The sequence below is a fragment of the Odocoileus virginianus genome, chromosome 10 (assembly GCF_023699985.2).
Source record: "Odocoileus virginianus isolate 20LAN1187 ecotype Illinois chromosome 10, Ovbor_1.2, whole genome shotgun sequence".
Lineage (NCBI taxonomy): Eukaryota > Metazoa > Chordata > Mammalia > Artiodactyla > Cervidae > Odocoileus > Odocoileus virginianus.
In genome coordinates this window covers 13,002,669-13,016,610 of record NC_069683.1, presented here as the reverse complement: position 1 = coordinate 13,016,610, position 13,942 = coordinate 13,002,669, and the positions used below count along the sequence as shown (strand labels likewise).

Below are 13,942 nucleotides of genomic sequence, written 5' to 3'. Positions count from 1 at the left end.
CCGGGAGCTCCGCCCCTTCCGTACGTGCCTGCATACGTGCCCGCCCGGAGGAGGAACGGTGTCACTGTCCGACTGGTCCCTCCCGGGGGTAGCGTCTAGAACAATTAGTTCCTCTTCACCGGATACTCAGATCCCCGGGAGGACCTCCGGAATTCTAAGCTTGTATTGTTCCGGAAAGAGATTGGCCTCACAAAGTACTCCCAAACCCCCGGTCCTGTGTACCCATGAGGTCTGACTCTGGATTTCCCGAGAGGAAATTTGGATGTCCGTGACTGTTTCTGGGGGGGAGCTGAGAAGGCGAAGCTCACTTCCGGCGGAAGGAGGCCTTCTGACCCGGGATGGAGGCGACCGAGGATCTGCTCTTGGGGAGGGGGAGACTGCAATTAGGTGAGTGACCTGCGAGTCTCTCCGACCCTCCGCCCTGGTCTGGCAACACTGAACGTTCTCTGATCAACTCTTTCTTCCCTGACCCGTTTTCTCCCGAGCCTGGCATCCCCCTCCGGTGCTCTTCGAGTCGCTGGGGCCTTCTTAAGAGCGAACCGCAGGCCCCTCTTAGAACCCTTAGAGATTCCTCAGACGCCTAAGGCCTACCTGGACCTCGGGTTTCCTTCCTCACCCCACCTTTCGGCACCCCTACCACCTCTTGGGCCGCTTCCTCTCTTCCCGCAGTTCCCGATCCACGCCTGGGCCCGGAGTCGGGATGGAGCCCTCCCAGAAAAGAGTGTGCACCAGGACTCAAAGATGTTCCGCCCGGAGAGACCCGAGCCATCCTCGCTCTAAAGAACCTCCCTCGGGGCTTGGCCCTTGGCCCCTCACTCACCGCGGAACAGCGCTTGGGGGTCTGGTGTGTCGGGGAGCCTTTGCAGCCGGGACTGCTCTGGGGGCCGCTGGAAGAGGAGTCTGTCTCCAAGCAGAAGGGGAATGGAGTGGAACCAAAGCAGAAGGAGGTATTGAAGGATAGGCGTCTCCTCATCGTGGTTGCCTGGAAAATCCCATGGACGGAGGAGCCTGGTAGGCTGCAGTCCATGGGGTCGCTAAGAGTTGGACACGACAGAGCTACTTCACTTTCACTTTTCGCTTTCATGCATTGGAGAAGGAAATGGCAGCCCACTCCAGTGTTCTTGCCTGGAGAATCCCGTGGACGGTGGAGCCTGGTGGGCTGCCATCTGTGGGGTCGCACAGAGTCGGACACGACTGAAGCGACTTAGCAGCAGCAGCAGCATCGTGGTTGAAAATCAAATGTTTCCAGATAACGTTCCAGTTTGTTAGAAGGTGCAGGGTATTTCAAGAGATAGGAGGTGGTTTGTGCCCCTCTCTCAGGGATTATTGCTTCCCTTCTCTTGCGGTAACCAAGGAGGTGCAAAAAGTTGTTAAAAGGTAGGTTAGTAGAGGGGACTGACGATCCAGAGGTTAAGACTCACGGTTTCCACCGCGGAGGGGAGGGGTTTCATCCCTTATCCTCTGGGAACCAAGGCCCCACATGCCACTGTAGCACGGCCAAAATGTAAAAAAGGAAAGAAAAGGTGGATTAGTGGAGTGTCAGGAGTCCTAAAAGTTAAGAGCAAATGTTTTTGGAATTACAAAGCCATGGAGTTAAAACCCAGCTTTGTCACATAACTAGTTCCATGCCATGCCTCATTGAACTCACATGTAAGTCTCACTGCTTGTGCTGTTCAATTTAGTAATCCTCCACACCTTGGGAGGAGGTGAGGGGTAATTTTTTTTTTGGCCTTTATTGAATGAAAACTCAAACAGTGTAGTCCTGGAGAGGCAGACCAGCGACCATTAACCTTCCAGGGACTTCATCTTAGATCTGTCTCAGGAAAGCTTTCATCAGGGTTTTTTGTTGTTGTTTGTTTCACCCTGGCCCCCTCCAACACATAGGAGAAGGACTTTTATTGGTTTATTTCAGGCCGTGTCCCTAGGCTCATGGGGAGACGTGTGTGCTTGTGAGCAGAGTGCAGGCTGGACTAGGTAAGTTACAGGAGAGTGTGTAGTGGAGATGCTCCTCTGAGGCCTGTTGTAGTGGCATGGGGTGGAACCGGAAGTGGTCTGTAACTCCCACCCAGGGATCTTTTGCAGTGAGTGTTCCCAAAGGCACGGGGTCCTGTAGGACTCAGACTGCTGAGGAGCCGGGGCTTCCCGGGAGGGCCGCTGGAAAGGGAGCTCCTGGGCAAGCCCGTGCTCTGCTTTGCAGTTTGGTGCAGCGGGGCAGGCTGGAGGGCGAGGGGAACGTGGCCCCAGTGTGGATCAGCGAGAGGCTCCACCTGCAGGTGTCCCGGCTCGTGCTGCCGGGCTTTGAGCTGCAGCTGTGGCCCCAGCGTCTCTCTGAGGGCCTGAGCCCCACCCAGCCCAGGCTAGAGGAAGCGGCATCCTCAGCAGCAGTGACAGAAGTGGAGTCTGTTGTGCGACCGGAAGTGGCCTCCCCCAGGGAGGAAGCAGCGGAAGCTTGCCCAGGTATGTGCCAGATAAACGCTGGTTTCCCACATTATCACCTGAATAACCTGTGTTGGTAAGACAAAGTAGAGCTCATGGTGTAAGATGGCAGGGGAGAACAGTAGCTTTTCTGAGGGGAAAGGGCAAAGCCTGGATGTTTATTGAGATTTTAAAGTCTGGTATAAGGTGGATTTTTCAGTGTGGGATCGGGGTGGGGCGTGATCAGGCTTGGGGTAAGGATCATGACATATTGGCAGTGGCTTAGGATCATGGACGCAGCAAGACTAGAATTTTCAGGTGAGAGGTTTGAAGAGTTTGGGGAGGTAAACTGTCACTGGATGCTTTTTTTGATGAGTAATGAGTCTTTTCCATGGAATGAACATTATAGTTGACTCTTGAACAACACAGGAGTTATAGTTAGCTCTCCATATCCAAGGTTCCATATCTGTGATTCTGCATCTACAGATTCAACCACCTATGATTGTGTAGTGCTGTGGTTGAAATTTCTGTTGAAACAAATCCACGTATAAATGGACTGTGCAGTTCAGAGCTGTGTTGTTCAAGGGTCAACTGTATAGATATTTGCATGTTTTATCTTCCTGAGTTAAGTTTCCCGCAATAGTAAGGTCACCTGGATGAAGACAGCAAGCTGTGTGTAAAGTTTCCAATTTTCGTACATTTTTTTTTTCCTGTCTGGGCTGGAGGTGTGGGTTCCTTTATTTTCAGATGAGCTAAAGTGAGGAGGTGGTGGTCTCAGCTCATCAGAAATGCCTGCCTGTACCCAGAGGGAGCACAAGGGCACTTGGATGGCCTTCGTCTAGGGATCTCTCAGATGTCTAGAATACCGCAGTTCTCAGCAGAGCCTCCCCAGAAGGCCCCTGAGTCTGGCCAGAAGGATAAACAGAGCATGTGGCTCATGCTCCAGGGAAGAGATTGGTGTCATGGCTCCCTCCGCAGTTCAGGGACTGAAGAGAAGACGTATTCTTATAACTTCCTGGTGAGACCGTCATGACCACCTGTTACAGACTCTACTCAGCCCAGTGCCCTACTCTTGCCTTGCAGATCCTGGTCACCGGTTACCCCCCAGTATCCAGGCAGAGAGTGTGGTGAGCCCTGGACCTTCGCCCCAGACCCAGGCCCCAGTTTCCAAGGAGAGCCAGCCACTCAGCCCGCTGCCTGAAGATGGCCGCGTGGGTGAGGAGGGCCCACCCCAGACCCCACCTGGACCTCAGAGCAGCTCTGCTCCCCAGCAGGGCCCAGCACAGGGTGAGGCCGGTTCCGCCTCTTCTGACAGGGCCCCCCAGCTGTGTGCTCCCCTGGTCAAGAAGCTGCGGAGCCCCAGCAGTCCTTGCCCACCCAGGGGGGCGGCCTCAGCGCCCGGGGCCCAGGCGACTGCAGAGCAGCAGCACGCTGGCTTCCCCGCTCGCCTGCGGAGCCCCCCTGGCCCGGCGGGAGGCCCCCCGAAGCAGGGCCGGCGGCACCGCTGCGGGGAGTGTGGCAAGGCCTTCCTGCAGCTCTGCCACCTGAGGAAGCACGCCTTCGTGCACACGGGCCACAAGCCCTTCCTCTGCACGGAGTGCGGCAAGAGCTACAGCTCGGAGGAGAGCTTCAAGGCCCACACGCTGGGCCACCGCGGGCTGCGGCCCTTCCCCTGCCCGCAGTGCGACAAGGCCTACGGCACCCGGCGGGACCTCCGGGAGCACCAGGTGGTCCACTCCGGCGCCCGGCCCTTCCGCTGCGAGCAGTGCGGCAAGGCCTTCGCCCGCCGGCCCTCCCTGCGGCTGCACCGCAAGACGCACCAGGCGGCGGCGGCCCCCGCCCCGTGCCCCTGCCCCGTGTGCGGGCGGCCCCTGGCCAGCCAGGGCTCCCTGCGGAACCACATGCGGCTGCACACGGGGGAGAAGCCCTTCCTGTGCCCGCACTGCGGCCGCGCCTTCCGCCAGCGGGGCAGCCTGCGTGGGCACCTGCGGCTGCACACGGGCGAGCGCCCACACCGCTGCCCGCACTGCGCCGCCGCCTTCCCGCAGCGGCCCGAGCTGCGGCGCCACCTCATCTCCCACACGGGCGAGGCCCACCTGTGCCCCGTGTGCGGGAAGGCGCTGCGGGACCCGCACACGCTGCGCGCCCACGAGCGCCTACACTCAGGCGAGAGGCCCTTCCCCTGCCCGCAGTGCGGCCGGGCTTACACGCTGGCCACCAAGCTGCGGCGCCACCTGAAATCCCACCTGGCCGACAAGCCCCACCGCTGCCCTACCTGCGGCATGGGCTACACGCTCCTGCAGAGCCTCAGGCGGCACCAGCTCAGTCACCAGCCTGGCGCCCCCGCCAGCCCGCCCTGTGTGCCGCCTGCCACTGCCGAGCCCACCGTGGTGCTCCTGCAGGCCGAGCCAGAGCTGCTGGATGCAGGCAGTGAAGGGGACGGCGGCCCGGCCCGGGACATCTTCCAGGTCACCATTTCCGAGAGCCAGGAGAAGCGCTTTGTGGCGCCTGAGGAGCCAGGCCCTGCCCCCGGCCTGGTGCTCGTCCACAAGGACCTGGCCTTCAGCACCTGGGCGGAGGTGGTGGAGGTGGAGACAGGGACCTGACAGCCTCGCCTCACCCCACAGAGCTCTGTAGGGAGGCTCCGCGGTCTGAGCTTGGGTGAACTTTCTCTCCGGGTTCCCAATAGAGGCCGGTCTGTGAGAAGCAGGTCAGGGACTTCCCTTCCCGTTTGCAGACAACCACATTGTTCCCCAAGACCTTTAATAAGGTAAACCACTTATGGATCTTCTATGAACTTTTCCTGTCAGCCTACAGGGGGGCTTGTCCTGCCTCATCCCTGGGGGCTCCTCGGGGTGCCTGTCTGATCACCGCGGAGGTGACCCTGCCCAGGCTCTCAGCGCCGGCTTCTGTCTCTCCCGTCCAGCTCCCTGAGGGACATGTACTTCTCTGTGGTCCTAAACAGAATGACTCTGAGGGTTAAAAGTCCAGAGAGACTCAGCTCACAAGTCTGAGTCAGACTGAAGGTTATTTTGGCAGCTTTTCTCACCCCTAAGGGCTGTGAGGGTGACTTCTGTTCTGTGCTGAGCTCACCAGACTCATTGGAGGTGCCTGGGGCCAGGTCTGCACCTTCTGTGCGTCTGGCCAGAGGCAACCCTGTGAAGGGAAGGAATGAAGGACAGACGTGTTTTGAATCAACTGTGGGCCCGGCCTGCCTGAGTTGCTGGGGACACAGCTGTGACCGAGGCAGAGCTCAGGTCTGCAGGGGCAAAGAGCGCTGGATGAGTTCAGGGAGGAGTGCTTCCCAATGCTGGGAACGTGTTTAATGGGGTGGGTCAGCTTGGCGTCAGAGAAGGTGCCCACAGGAAATGGTAATAAACATCCTTTTTTGTGGGCCAGTCCGTTCTATGAGTTGACTTATGTAATCCTCATAGCAGTCAGGTGAGGTAGCTAAGACCAAACTGAGGAATAAAGAACTTCCAGCGTCCTGTCCAGGGTGACAGAGCTGAGGTTCAGACCCACGGAGCCTGGCGCTGGAGTCAGGCTCTTGCCCTCCTCGCTCTACTGCCCTGGGTTTCAGCTGCCATGTGGTGGATGGGTCGGTGCGGGGGAAGGTGGGGGTGTGGGGAGCTGTGTGTGAAAATGCCCTGGGTGAGGGTCTGGGGCCTGAGCCCCCGAGATCAGTGTGGCTGGAACAGAACGAGGGGCAAGAAGGCAGGGCCCGGTCACAGGCCTTGCTGCAGGAGTTTGGGGTTTATTCTCAAATAAACTTGTTGAGGGGCCCTTTGAAGGGTGGTGAGCAGGGGGATGGTGAGATTGGTATTTGAAGACACCCCTGGAGAGGTGCAGGTGTGGGAATCCGGTGGCGGGGAAAACTGGCAGCAGTGGGAGTGCAGTCACGCATCTAACAGCGCTTCCTGTGGGCTGGGCGTCAGAGGTGGCAGTCAAGATCTGTGTAAAGAGCCAGGGAACAAACCCATCAGATCACGGTCCTTGCAGCGAAGAAGAGTAATGCAAGAAGGGGCTGGAACGGGGAGTAAGGCTCCACAGAGGGTGGTCAGGGAAGGCCTCCAGTAAGGTGACCCTGCACCATGGAGAGGCGGGAACCAGGTCAATGTCTGCAGACAGAGCCGGGCTTCAGGCAGAGGGAGCAGGGCCGCCAGGGCCCAGCAAGCTCGAGCAAGAGCAAGGGCCAGCGTGGCCACAGTGGGGTGGGGAAGGAGGTGAGGGCTGGGCAGCAACTACGTGGTGGCGACGGCTTGAGTGACATGTTCCCTGGAAGGTTGGAGCGACTGAATTTAGAGAGGGGGAGAAAGCTCTGGGTCCAACTTTCTGACTTAGCAAGTTAGGTGGGCATGGGGTGGGAGCAGGGCGGCTGTGATCTGGCTTGGAATGAGTTGAGGACGGAGAGATTGCCAGTTGGCAGGACTGGCACCGCCTGCCGGGAGAGGGGAAGCCCTGCAGGAGGGACTAAGGCAGCCTCTGATGAAACAGGAAAACCTGCCTCGTGTGAGTCATGTAAACTGATGGAAGAGCATCTCGGCAGAGGAAGGACAGGAGAGCACCAATGCCTGTTGAGAAGGTGGAAATTTGCAGACGATGCCAGTGAGCTGAGGGCAGCTGGAAGCCAGACTGGAGATTGCTTTGAGAAGGGGGAGGCAAGGGAGACAGGGGAACTCACATTCTTGTTCCCTTCTCCTGTCCTGCGAATTGGGTGTCGTGCCCCCATTTCACAGAGAAGTCGATTCAGAGCAGGGTAGCACCAGCCAAGACCACACAGTCAGAGCCAGGATTGCAACGTGGCATGTCTTCTGGCTCCCCATCACTCGATCACTGCGTCACAAGCAGCCTTGTGTCTCCTGCTTGGCCACTGACTAATTTATCCACCCACCCAGCCTGAATAACTTCTTGGCAGAGCATCATTCTGAGATTGTCCAAAGGAGAGGGAAGACAGCGAGAGACGGTGACGATCTGTGGAAAGAAAGCCCTCACCATCCAAAACCTGAAAAACAGCTTCTAATAATAGTTTTGAGTCAGCCAACTGCCTGACTCAGCCTGGTAGGTCTTATTCTTTTCCATCTCCAGTTTCAGGCAGGTCATTCCAACTCAAGTGACCACTCAGCTGTGTCTAACCAGAGTTAGGTAACCTGGGATGTGACTATAACTTGAGATTGAGCTTTGCAGGGAAACGGGGGTACTTTGGGTTGCTGGGGAAGCCTGTCGATGCCCACATCCATCCTCAGGCCAAAAACGGGTGTTTATCTCCCTCTTTGGTACATCCTCAAACAGATGGGGACCTTTCCTCTCCACTGAGATTGTCCCTGGTGATGCAGAGGTGTGTCAGATCATGTCACCAAATGCAGAGGCACCTGGACTAGGAGCCTGTCCTGGGCGCTAACAAGTGGGAATGGGTATCAAAGAGCATCGTCCAAATTCCTCCCGTTTCAGATAAGACAACAGAAGCCAAGAGAGAAGTCCCCCGTGGAGGCATGAGACCAGTGAAGAGCAGAACCAGGACAGAGGCCCAGGCCTTCTGAAGCCCACCTTAGTTCCTCTCCAATGGAAATAAAATACAGGGATAGTTCTTGGGAAAACTGATCACAGGAATATGGTTTAAGAAAATATCCCCTCCCCCATATCAAAATCATTCCTGTTTCATTACAGCGTTGGAAGTCCTTTATTCCCTGCTTCTTTTCTCCATCCACCAATGAAGTCACTTTGAACTGTTTGGTGTATTTAGCATCAAATTCGAGCGCTGCTGCTTGCTGTAGAGCAAAGTTGCAATGAAAATGTTGCTGGAATCCTTTTTACAGATCTAACCACGCAATATGTATAGCTGCTGAGCCAAGCATCAGAAAGGGTGGGAGACAAAGGATCTTTTATCCTAAATTACAGCTTTAATACTGTGAGAAAAGTCTTCACAATAGAATAAAATTTGATTCGTGGACTAGAGAAGTGCAGGTGTGGATCACAGCTCCACCCTGAGCTAGCTGCATAAACTCAGGCAAGTTACTTATCCATGCCTCTGTTTCCTCATCCATAAAATGGGACTAGCTGTAGTTCCTGCCTCATCAGTACTACATATCTGGAACATGATGATCACCTAATAAGTTGCAGCTGATTATTAATAGTATTAGAGGGACTTCCCTGGTGGTCCAGTGGTGAAGACTCTGCACTCCCAATGCAGGGGTCTGGATTCCATCCCTAGTCAAGAAACTAGATCTCACATGCTTCAACTAAGACTCGGTGTAACTAAATTAAAAAAAAAAAAAAGTCTTGGAACCAGTCCCCTTCGCTTGGAGGACGAGGTTGAGGTCCATGTTGCCTGTAGGTAGTGCTTGTTGGGCAGGTCAGCATCACTCAGTACTGTTATATTCAGGCACACGTCCTGTGGATATATGGTAGTCCCCGCATCCCCCCCAACATCGGTTTCACTTTCTGTGGTTTCAGTTACCTACAGTCAACTCCCATCCAAAAGGATTAAATGGAAAATTCTGGAAATAATTTGCAAATTTTAAGCTGTGAACTCACTCTGAGTAGCACAACGAAGTCTCTCGCCCTGCCACCCAGGATGTTCGTCATCACTTCATCCAGTGTAGACGACCTTCCCGTTAGTGTAGGGAAAAGCAGTATGGACAGAGTTCAGTACTGTCCATGGTCTCGGGCATCCCCTGAGGGTCTTAGAACGGATCCCCTTCGGATGAGTTTGTAGCGCAGCTAGGCTCTACCCTGCCAAATGCCAAGACGGGGTTGCATGAGAAGAGTAGTGGCCCAGGAGGCAGGAAGCAGGTCCTGGTCCTTGCTGGATCACCACCTGTCTGTAAGACCTTGACCATTAGCTTCCCAGCTCTCAGGCTCCCTTTCTTCAATGACCTGGGAGAGGATCAGATCAGTGGATCCCAATCTCAGCTTCATCATGAAGCCTTTTTTGGCTCACTTTATTTCTTCTGTGGGTCTTATATTTTTTTAAAAAATCTTATTAAGAGAAATTGATATATATTTTTAAATCAAAATAGAAAATGCTGATCAGCTTAAGGAAAAAAAGACAAGGCAACCACCTAAAAAGATATAATTTCAGCCAAAAGGGAGAAAATTCCTTTTTTATTTTTTGGCCACACCATGTAGCTTATGGAATCTTAGTTCCCCAATGAGGGATCGAATCAGGGTCCTCAGCAATAAAAGCTTGAGTCCTATCCACTGAACTGCCAGGGAATTCCTGGGGGAAAAAATTATAAAAATTACTTTTAGAATTTTTTTTTTTTTTAAATATGCAGAAAGATAGGCCATCATGTAGTCCATGCCCAGAGGCCTAGGTTTCAAAATATCTGGATTTAGTAATTCTGATCTCCTTTCAGGCTCTGAAATTCTGTAATTCTATGTCCTGGAACACAATTTGGCTGATTTCAATGATTATAGAGCTTCACTTTACAACATAATGTTGGCTTCAGCCATGATTTTCTTTGATGCCAACATGCAACCCCTCATTATGGCCTTGTTCTCAGAGAAAAATTCAACCTACTTGAAAGGTACAGGTAAGTGTTTGTGGTGAAAGCAGGAATGACAGGCTTGACGATAGGTACCTCCTGGCCCCAGAGAATTCCAGGGAAAAGATCCCTGGAGGCTGGGCGGCTTGCGTTGGGCCCTGAGGCCTGAGCCTGTTCTTAGTCCGCTGGGGTCCTTCGCCCATGGAGGTGCTACCCTGACCCATAGAACTCTCAGATCCCCCCAGAGCCACATTCCCAGAGGGGCGCTCTCCCCCAGTCCTCTCCACAAAAGAGTGAGTGAGTGCATCTTGTGTTCACTCGGGAGAGCAGGGAGGCTGTCCAACTAGGACCCACTGGATAACCCCGGCCTCCATTTCTTAGGGAATTAAGCCCACTTTCACGATGAATGTTTTCAAACACAAAACAGGTAAAAGAACAATGTAACAACCTCTACCACCCAGATTTAATGATCATTAACATTTTGCCCTGCTTGTTTCATCTGTTTATTATAAACCCCTAGGTATAATCTATAAGGATTTAAAAAAATAAAACCATATGTCAGCTAACACTTAGCAAACTAAAAATAGTTATTCCATATCATTGCATATCTAACCTATGTTTGAACTTTACTTGTCCAAAAATAGTCTTTTTACAGTTGATGTGTTCAAAGGTCTGAACCAATCATGGTCATTCTGCTCCCTTTTGCATTTGTTGTTAGGTCTTATGTTTCTGTTCTGAACAGTCTCTGCCACCCACCCCTTTCATTTCCATGTCATGGATTTGTTAGAGATACCAGGGTCATTTGTCCTGTCGAATGTCCCTCCTTCCTCGTGGTTGGTGTCTTACTTATTCTTCTGTTGTCTGTCCTTCCTCTAAACTAGTAATTAAATCGAGAGGTTTGATCCAGTCCAGGTTCACTCTTTTAGGAAGAACCCTTAATTGGCATCATTGTGGATTCCTTGTTGCATCATATCCCATAATCCATGCTGTTGATTGAGTGCTTACTGTGTGACAGGCCTTGTGAGACTTTACAAACAGTATAATATGCTTTGGGGGGAGTAATTTAGTTTTAACTTCACACCAGTAAACTGAATCCAACTAGGCCTGGAAGGAGACGAGGTATTTGGAATTCAAAGAATTACAGTGAGAGCACAAACATAGCAGGATTTGAGAGCTGGGAGGTGGTCTCTGCAGGGACAAGAGGAACCATGGAGATAAGATAAAACACAAAATCAAATTTATCATAATGGGAATTCCCTGGTGATTCAGTGGTTACGACTCTATGCTTCCAATGCGAGGGATACGGGTTCAATCCCTGGCTGGGGAACTAAGATCTCACGTGCTGGGTGGCACTGCCAAGAAAATACTACCAAAAAAAAAAAAAAACAGAATGGCCGAGAGTCTTCTTGCTGGTCTTGCCATCCCTGGCTCCAAGTGCTCACGGCCTCCACAGCATCCATGCCGTCTCTCTCCTGACCAAAAAACCCAGTCTGGCCATCCAACTCATTGTTCTTAGCTGTGCTAACAACCAACCGAACCATTTGCATTGGGTCCAGCGTTTGCCAAGGACCAGATGTCTGGACATGTTCAAAATGAAGTTCTCATCAGAAAAGTTCTCCCCGCTAAATGGATGTGGCCGTGGGTACTATCATGGCTTGTAACTTCATCCTGATTCATAAATCCAGGAACAAGCCTGGGAAAGCAGGAATCCTTATACCCACATCTCATGTTTTCTCCTTGGGAACATCGTCTGAAAACAGCTTGAGGAAGACATGGCCAAGCCATGCCCCTGCACGGCCGAGTCTGTGCACGAGTGTGCCATGGACTCAGCAAGGCGGCAAGTCCGAAGAAGGGCCTGTGGAGAAGCCAGTGTGACCTTAAGCTTTTCAACAACAGCCTTGCGCAGTGAGTGTTGCTAAAGTTCTGGTTTTACAGGTAGTGAGACCCAGGACCAGCCTCCCAAGCCAGCACTCTCCTTCAGGCTGCGGGCCTTGGCTGTCAGGACGGGGGTTTCTGACCGTGAGGGAACAAGGCAGGCGCTCAGCCGGAACTCTCCAGAGAAGGGGGCCGCTGTGATGAGTTGTGCCCTCCTCCTGGCCAGCACCCCCGCCTCCCTCTCAGGATGACTCAGCACTGGCCCAGGCTGCTGCTCTGCAGGAGGAAGAGCGCCTGCCTTGGAGCAGGCAGGATGAGGACTTAGTCCAGGGGTTAAGACTCTGTGCTTCCACTGCAGGGTCCGCAGGTTCCACCCCTGGTCTGGGAAGTTCCGCCCCCTTCAAAAAAAATCCGGGAAGGATGAAACTACATCCCTCTTCAGCCCTACCCCCCTCCTTATTTGTATGGAGTTTTTAAAGAAGTTAATGAGGTGAGATCTTTTCACCATTCCACTACAAGAAAAGAAAAAAAAACGGAGTCGGCTCAACATCATTAGTCAACAGGGAATACAAATTAAAACCACAATGAGACACCAACACACCCCTCAGAATGGTCGCTGTAAGTGGATAGATGAGCGGGTGTGATACGAGCTGCTGAAAGTCTTCAAACATTGCTGGTAGGAGTGTAAACCAGTACAACGACTCGGGATGACTATTTGTCCAAGTGTCTTAGTCAAGAGAAATGCCTGCCTTGGGACCTGCTCCTGGATCCTCTGTACACAACAGAAATCAGTGCTTATCTACACCAGAAGACCTGTCCACGAATATTCACAGCAGTACCATTCATTATAGCCCCATGTGGAGGCCTAATTCTGGCTCCTCTGTCCTTGGGATTCTCCAGGCAAGAATGCTGGAGTGGGTTGCCATTTCCTTCTCCAGTGGATTTTCCCAACCCAGGGATGGAACCCATGTCTCTTATGTGCCCTGCATTGTCAGGTGGGTTCTTTACCACTAGCACCACCCAAGAAGCCCACCGACAGGTGAATGTATAAATGAATTACAATATTCATGCAATGAAATACTACACAGCTTTAAAAGGAGCAGATTGCTGATACACACAGCAGGAGTGAACCTCAGAAACATGCCGAGCCAGAGAAGCCAGACAAACACATATGTGCTGGTGGTTTCCATTTATATGAAGTGCAAAAGTAGGAACACTGATCTATGGTAATAATGATGGTGGTTAGAGTAGCGATTATCTCAGGAAGGACTGGAAGGAGTCTTTTGGGGGCTGGAAATGTCCTCTTCTTGAGCTGGTGGTAGTTACATGGGTGTGTACATAATAACAGTTTGAGTGAAACACTGTGAGTTGTTTCAACATTGTTGTATACAAGCTGAACCTCAGTTTTTAAAATACATAGAAAAACAGGAATGAATATAACGTAAATATATACACGGTGGTGGAACCGGGCCCCCCAGGAGCTGAGCTGACTCCTAGGAGCCCTGGTCCCTAGCTCCCTGCCACCCCTCGTCCCCTGCTCTGCGCTGGGCCTCTCTGTGTGATCTTCCCACACTGGACATGACCCCAGTCCAGACCCCAGACAGCCAGGCCAGGAGGATGGGGAGGCGAAAACCTGTGCTCCCTGCGTTCCTGCTCTTCGGCCCTCTGTCCTAATTAGACCCAGGACTAATATTTACCTTTCTACTGCAATCGGGGACTGGGGGAGGCCGGGCAAGGGGTCATGTGGGAGCGGCAGGCACTCTGGGCAGACAGGCGCGGGGGAGAGCGAGGGCCCTGCCCGGAGATCGGCGGGCGTGGGGGTCCGAGCTGCCCCACGGGCCACCGGTCCTGGGTGACCTGGGCACGAAGACGCACTGGAGGCCTGGGGGGCCCAGGGCCCGGCTCCTCCTTCCGGCAACCGCTGCACACGAACACGCCTCCCTGGTTCCCAGGCCGCGGGGAGGGGACGTGGGACCCTCCGTCCGCGGCCGGGTGGCCGGCCCTGCCCTGGGCTGTCCTGGGGTGGCAGGGCGCTCGCGTCTGGCTGCACCCCGCCTCCCATTTCCTTACGCGCGCGGTGGCCTCCACAGACCTCCCCGCGGGCCTTGCTGCACACAGCCACTGCCTACTCAGCTCCCCCTCTAAGTTCAGAATCTCCTTCAGTCTCC

The 13,942-nt window shown here is 53.5% G+C and overlaps 1 protein-coding gene across 3 annotated transcripts; it reads left to right on the top strand.

The window, feature by feature from the left end:
- The first annotated feature begins 86 nt into the window (after positions 1 to 86).
- ZNF408 (zinc finger protein 408) lies at positions 87 to 5,816 on the top strand. 3 transcript variants are annotated; one of them, XM_020881781.2, is made up of 5 exons: positions 90 to 387; positions 670 to 947; positions 1,913 to 1,974; positions 2,198 to 2,457; positions 3,499 to 5,816. In XM_020881781.2, the coding sequence occupies exons 1-5, from the start codon at positions 339 to 341 to the stop codon at positions 5,019 to 5,021; spliced, it is 2,172 nt and encodes a 723-aa protein (XP_020737440.2). In that variant the 5' UTR covers positions 90 to 338; the 3' UTR covers positions 5,022 to 5,816. The 3 variants fall into 3 exon arrangements, with proteins under 3 accessions (XP_070329188.1, XP_020737440.2, XP_070329189.1); XM_070473087.1 differs by lacking the exon at positions 1,913 to 1,974 and having other exon boundaries at positions 87 to 387; positions 2,274 to 2,457; XM_070473088.1 differs by lacking the exons at positions 90 to 387; positions 1,913 to 1,974 and having other exon boundaries at positions 854 to 1,011.
- Positions 5,817 to 13,942: the final 8,126 nt, after the last annotated feature.

Excerpts from the sequence above, each read along its gene's own strand:
- ZNF408 (XM_020881781.2), top strand. The coding sequence starts at position 339 with ATGGAGGCGACCGAGGATCTGCTCTTGGGGAGGGGGAGACTGCAATTA. Across the intron at positions 1,975-2,197 it reads CAGAGTGCAGGCTGGACTAG|TTTGGTGCAGCGGGGCAGGC; the intron begins GTAAGTTACAGG and ends TCTGCTTTGCAG. Across the intron at positions 2,458-3,498 it reads AGCAGCGGAAGCTTGCCCAG|ATCCTGGTCACCGGTTACCC; the intron begins GTATGTGCCAGA and ends CTTGCCTTGCAG.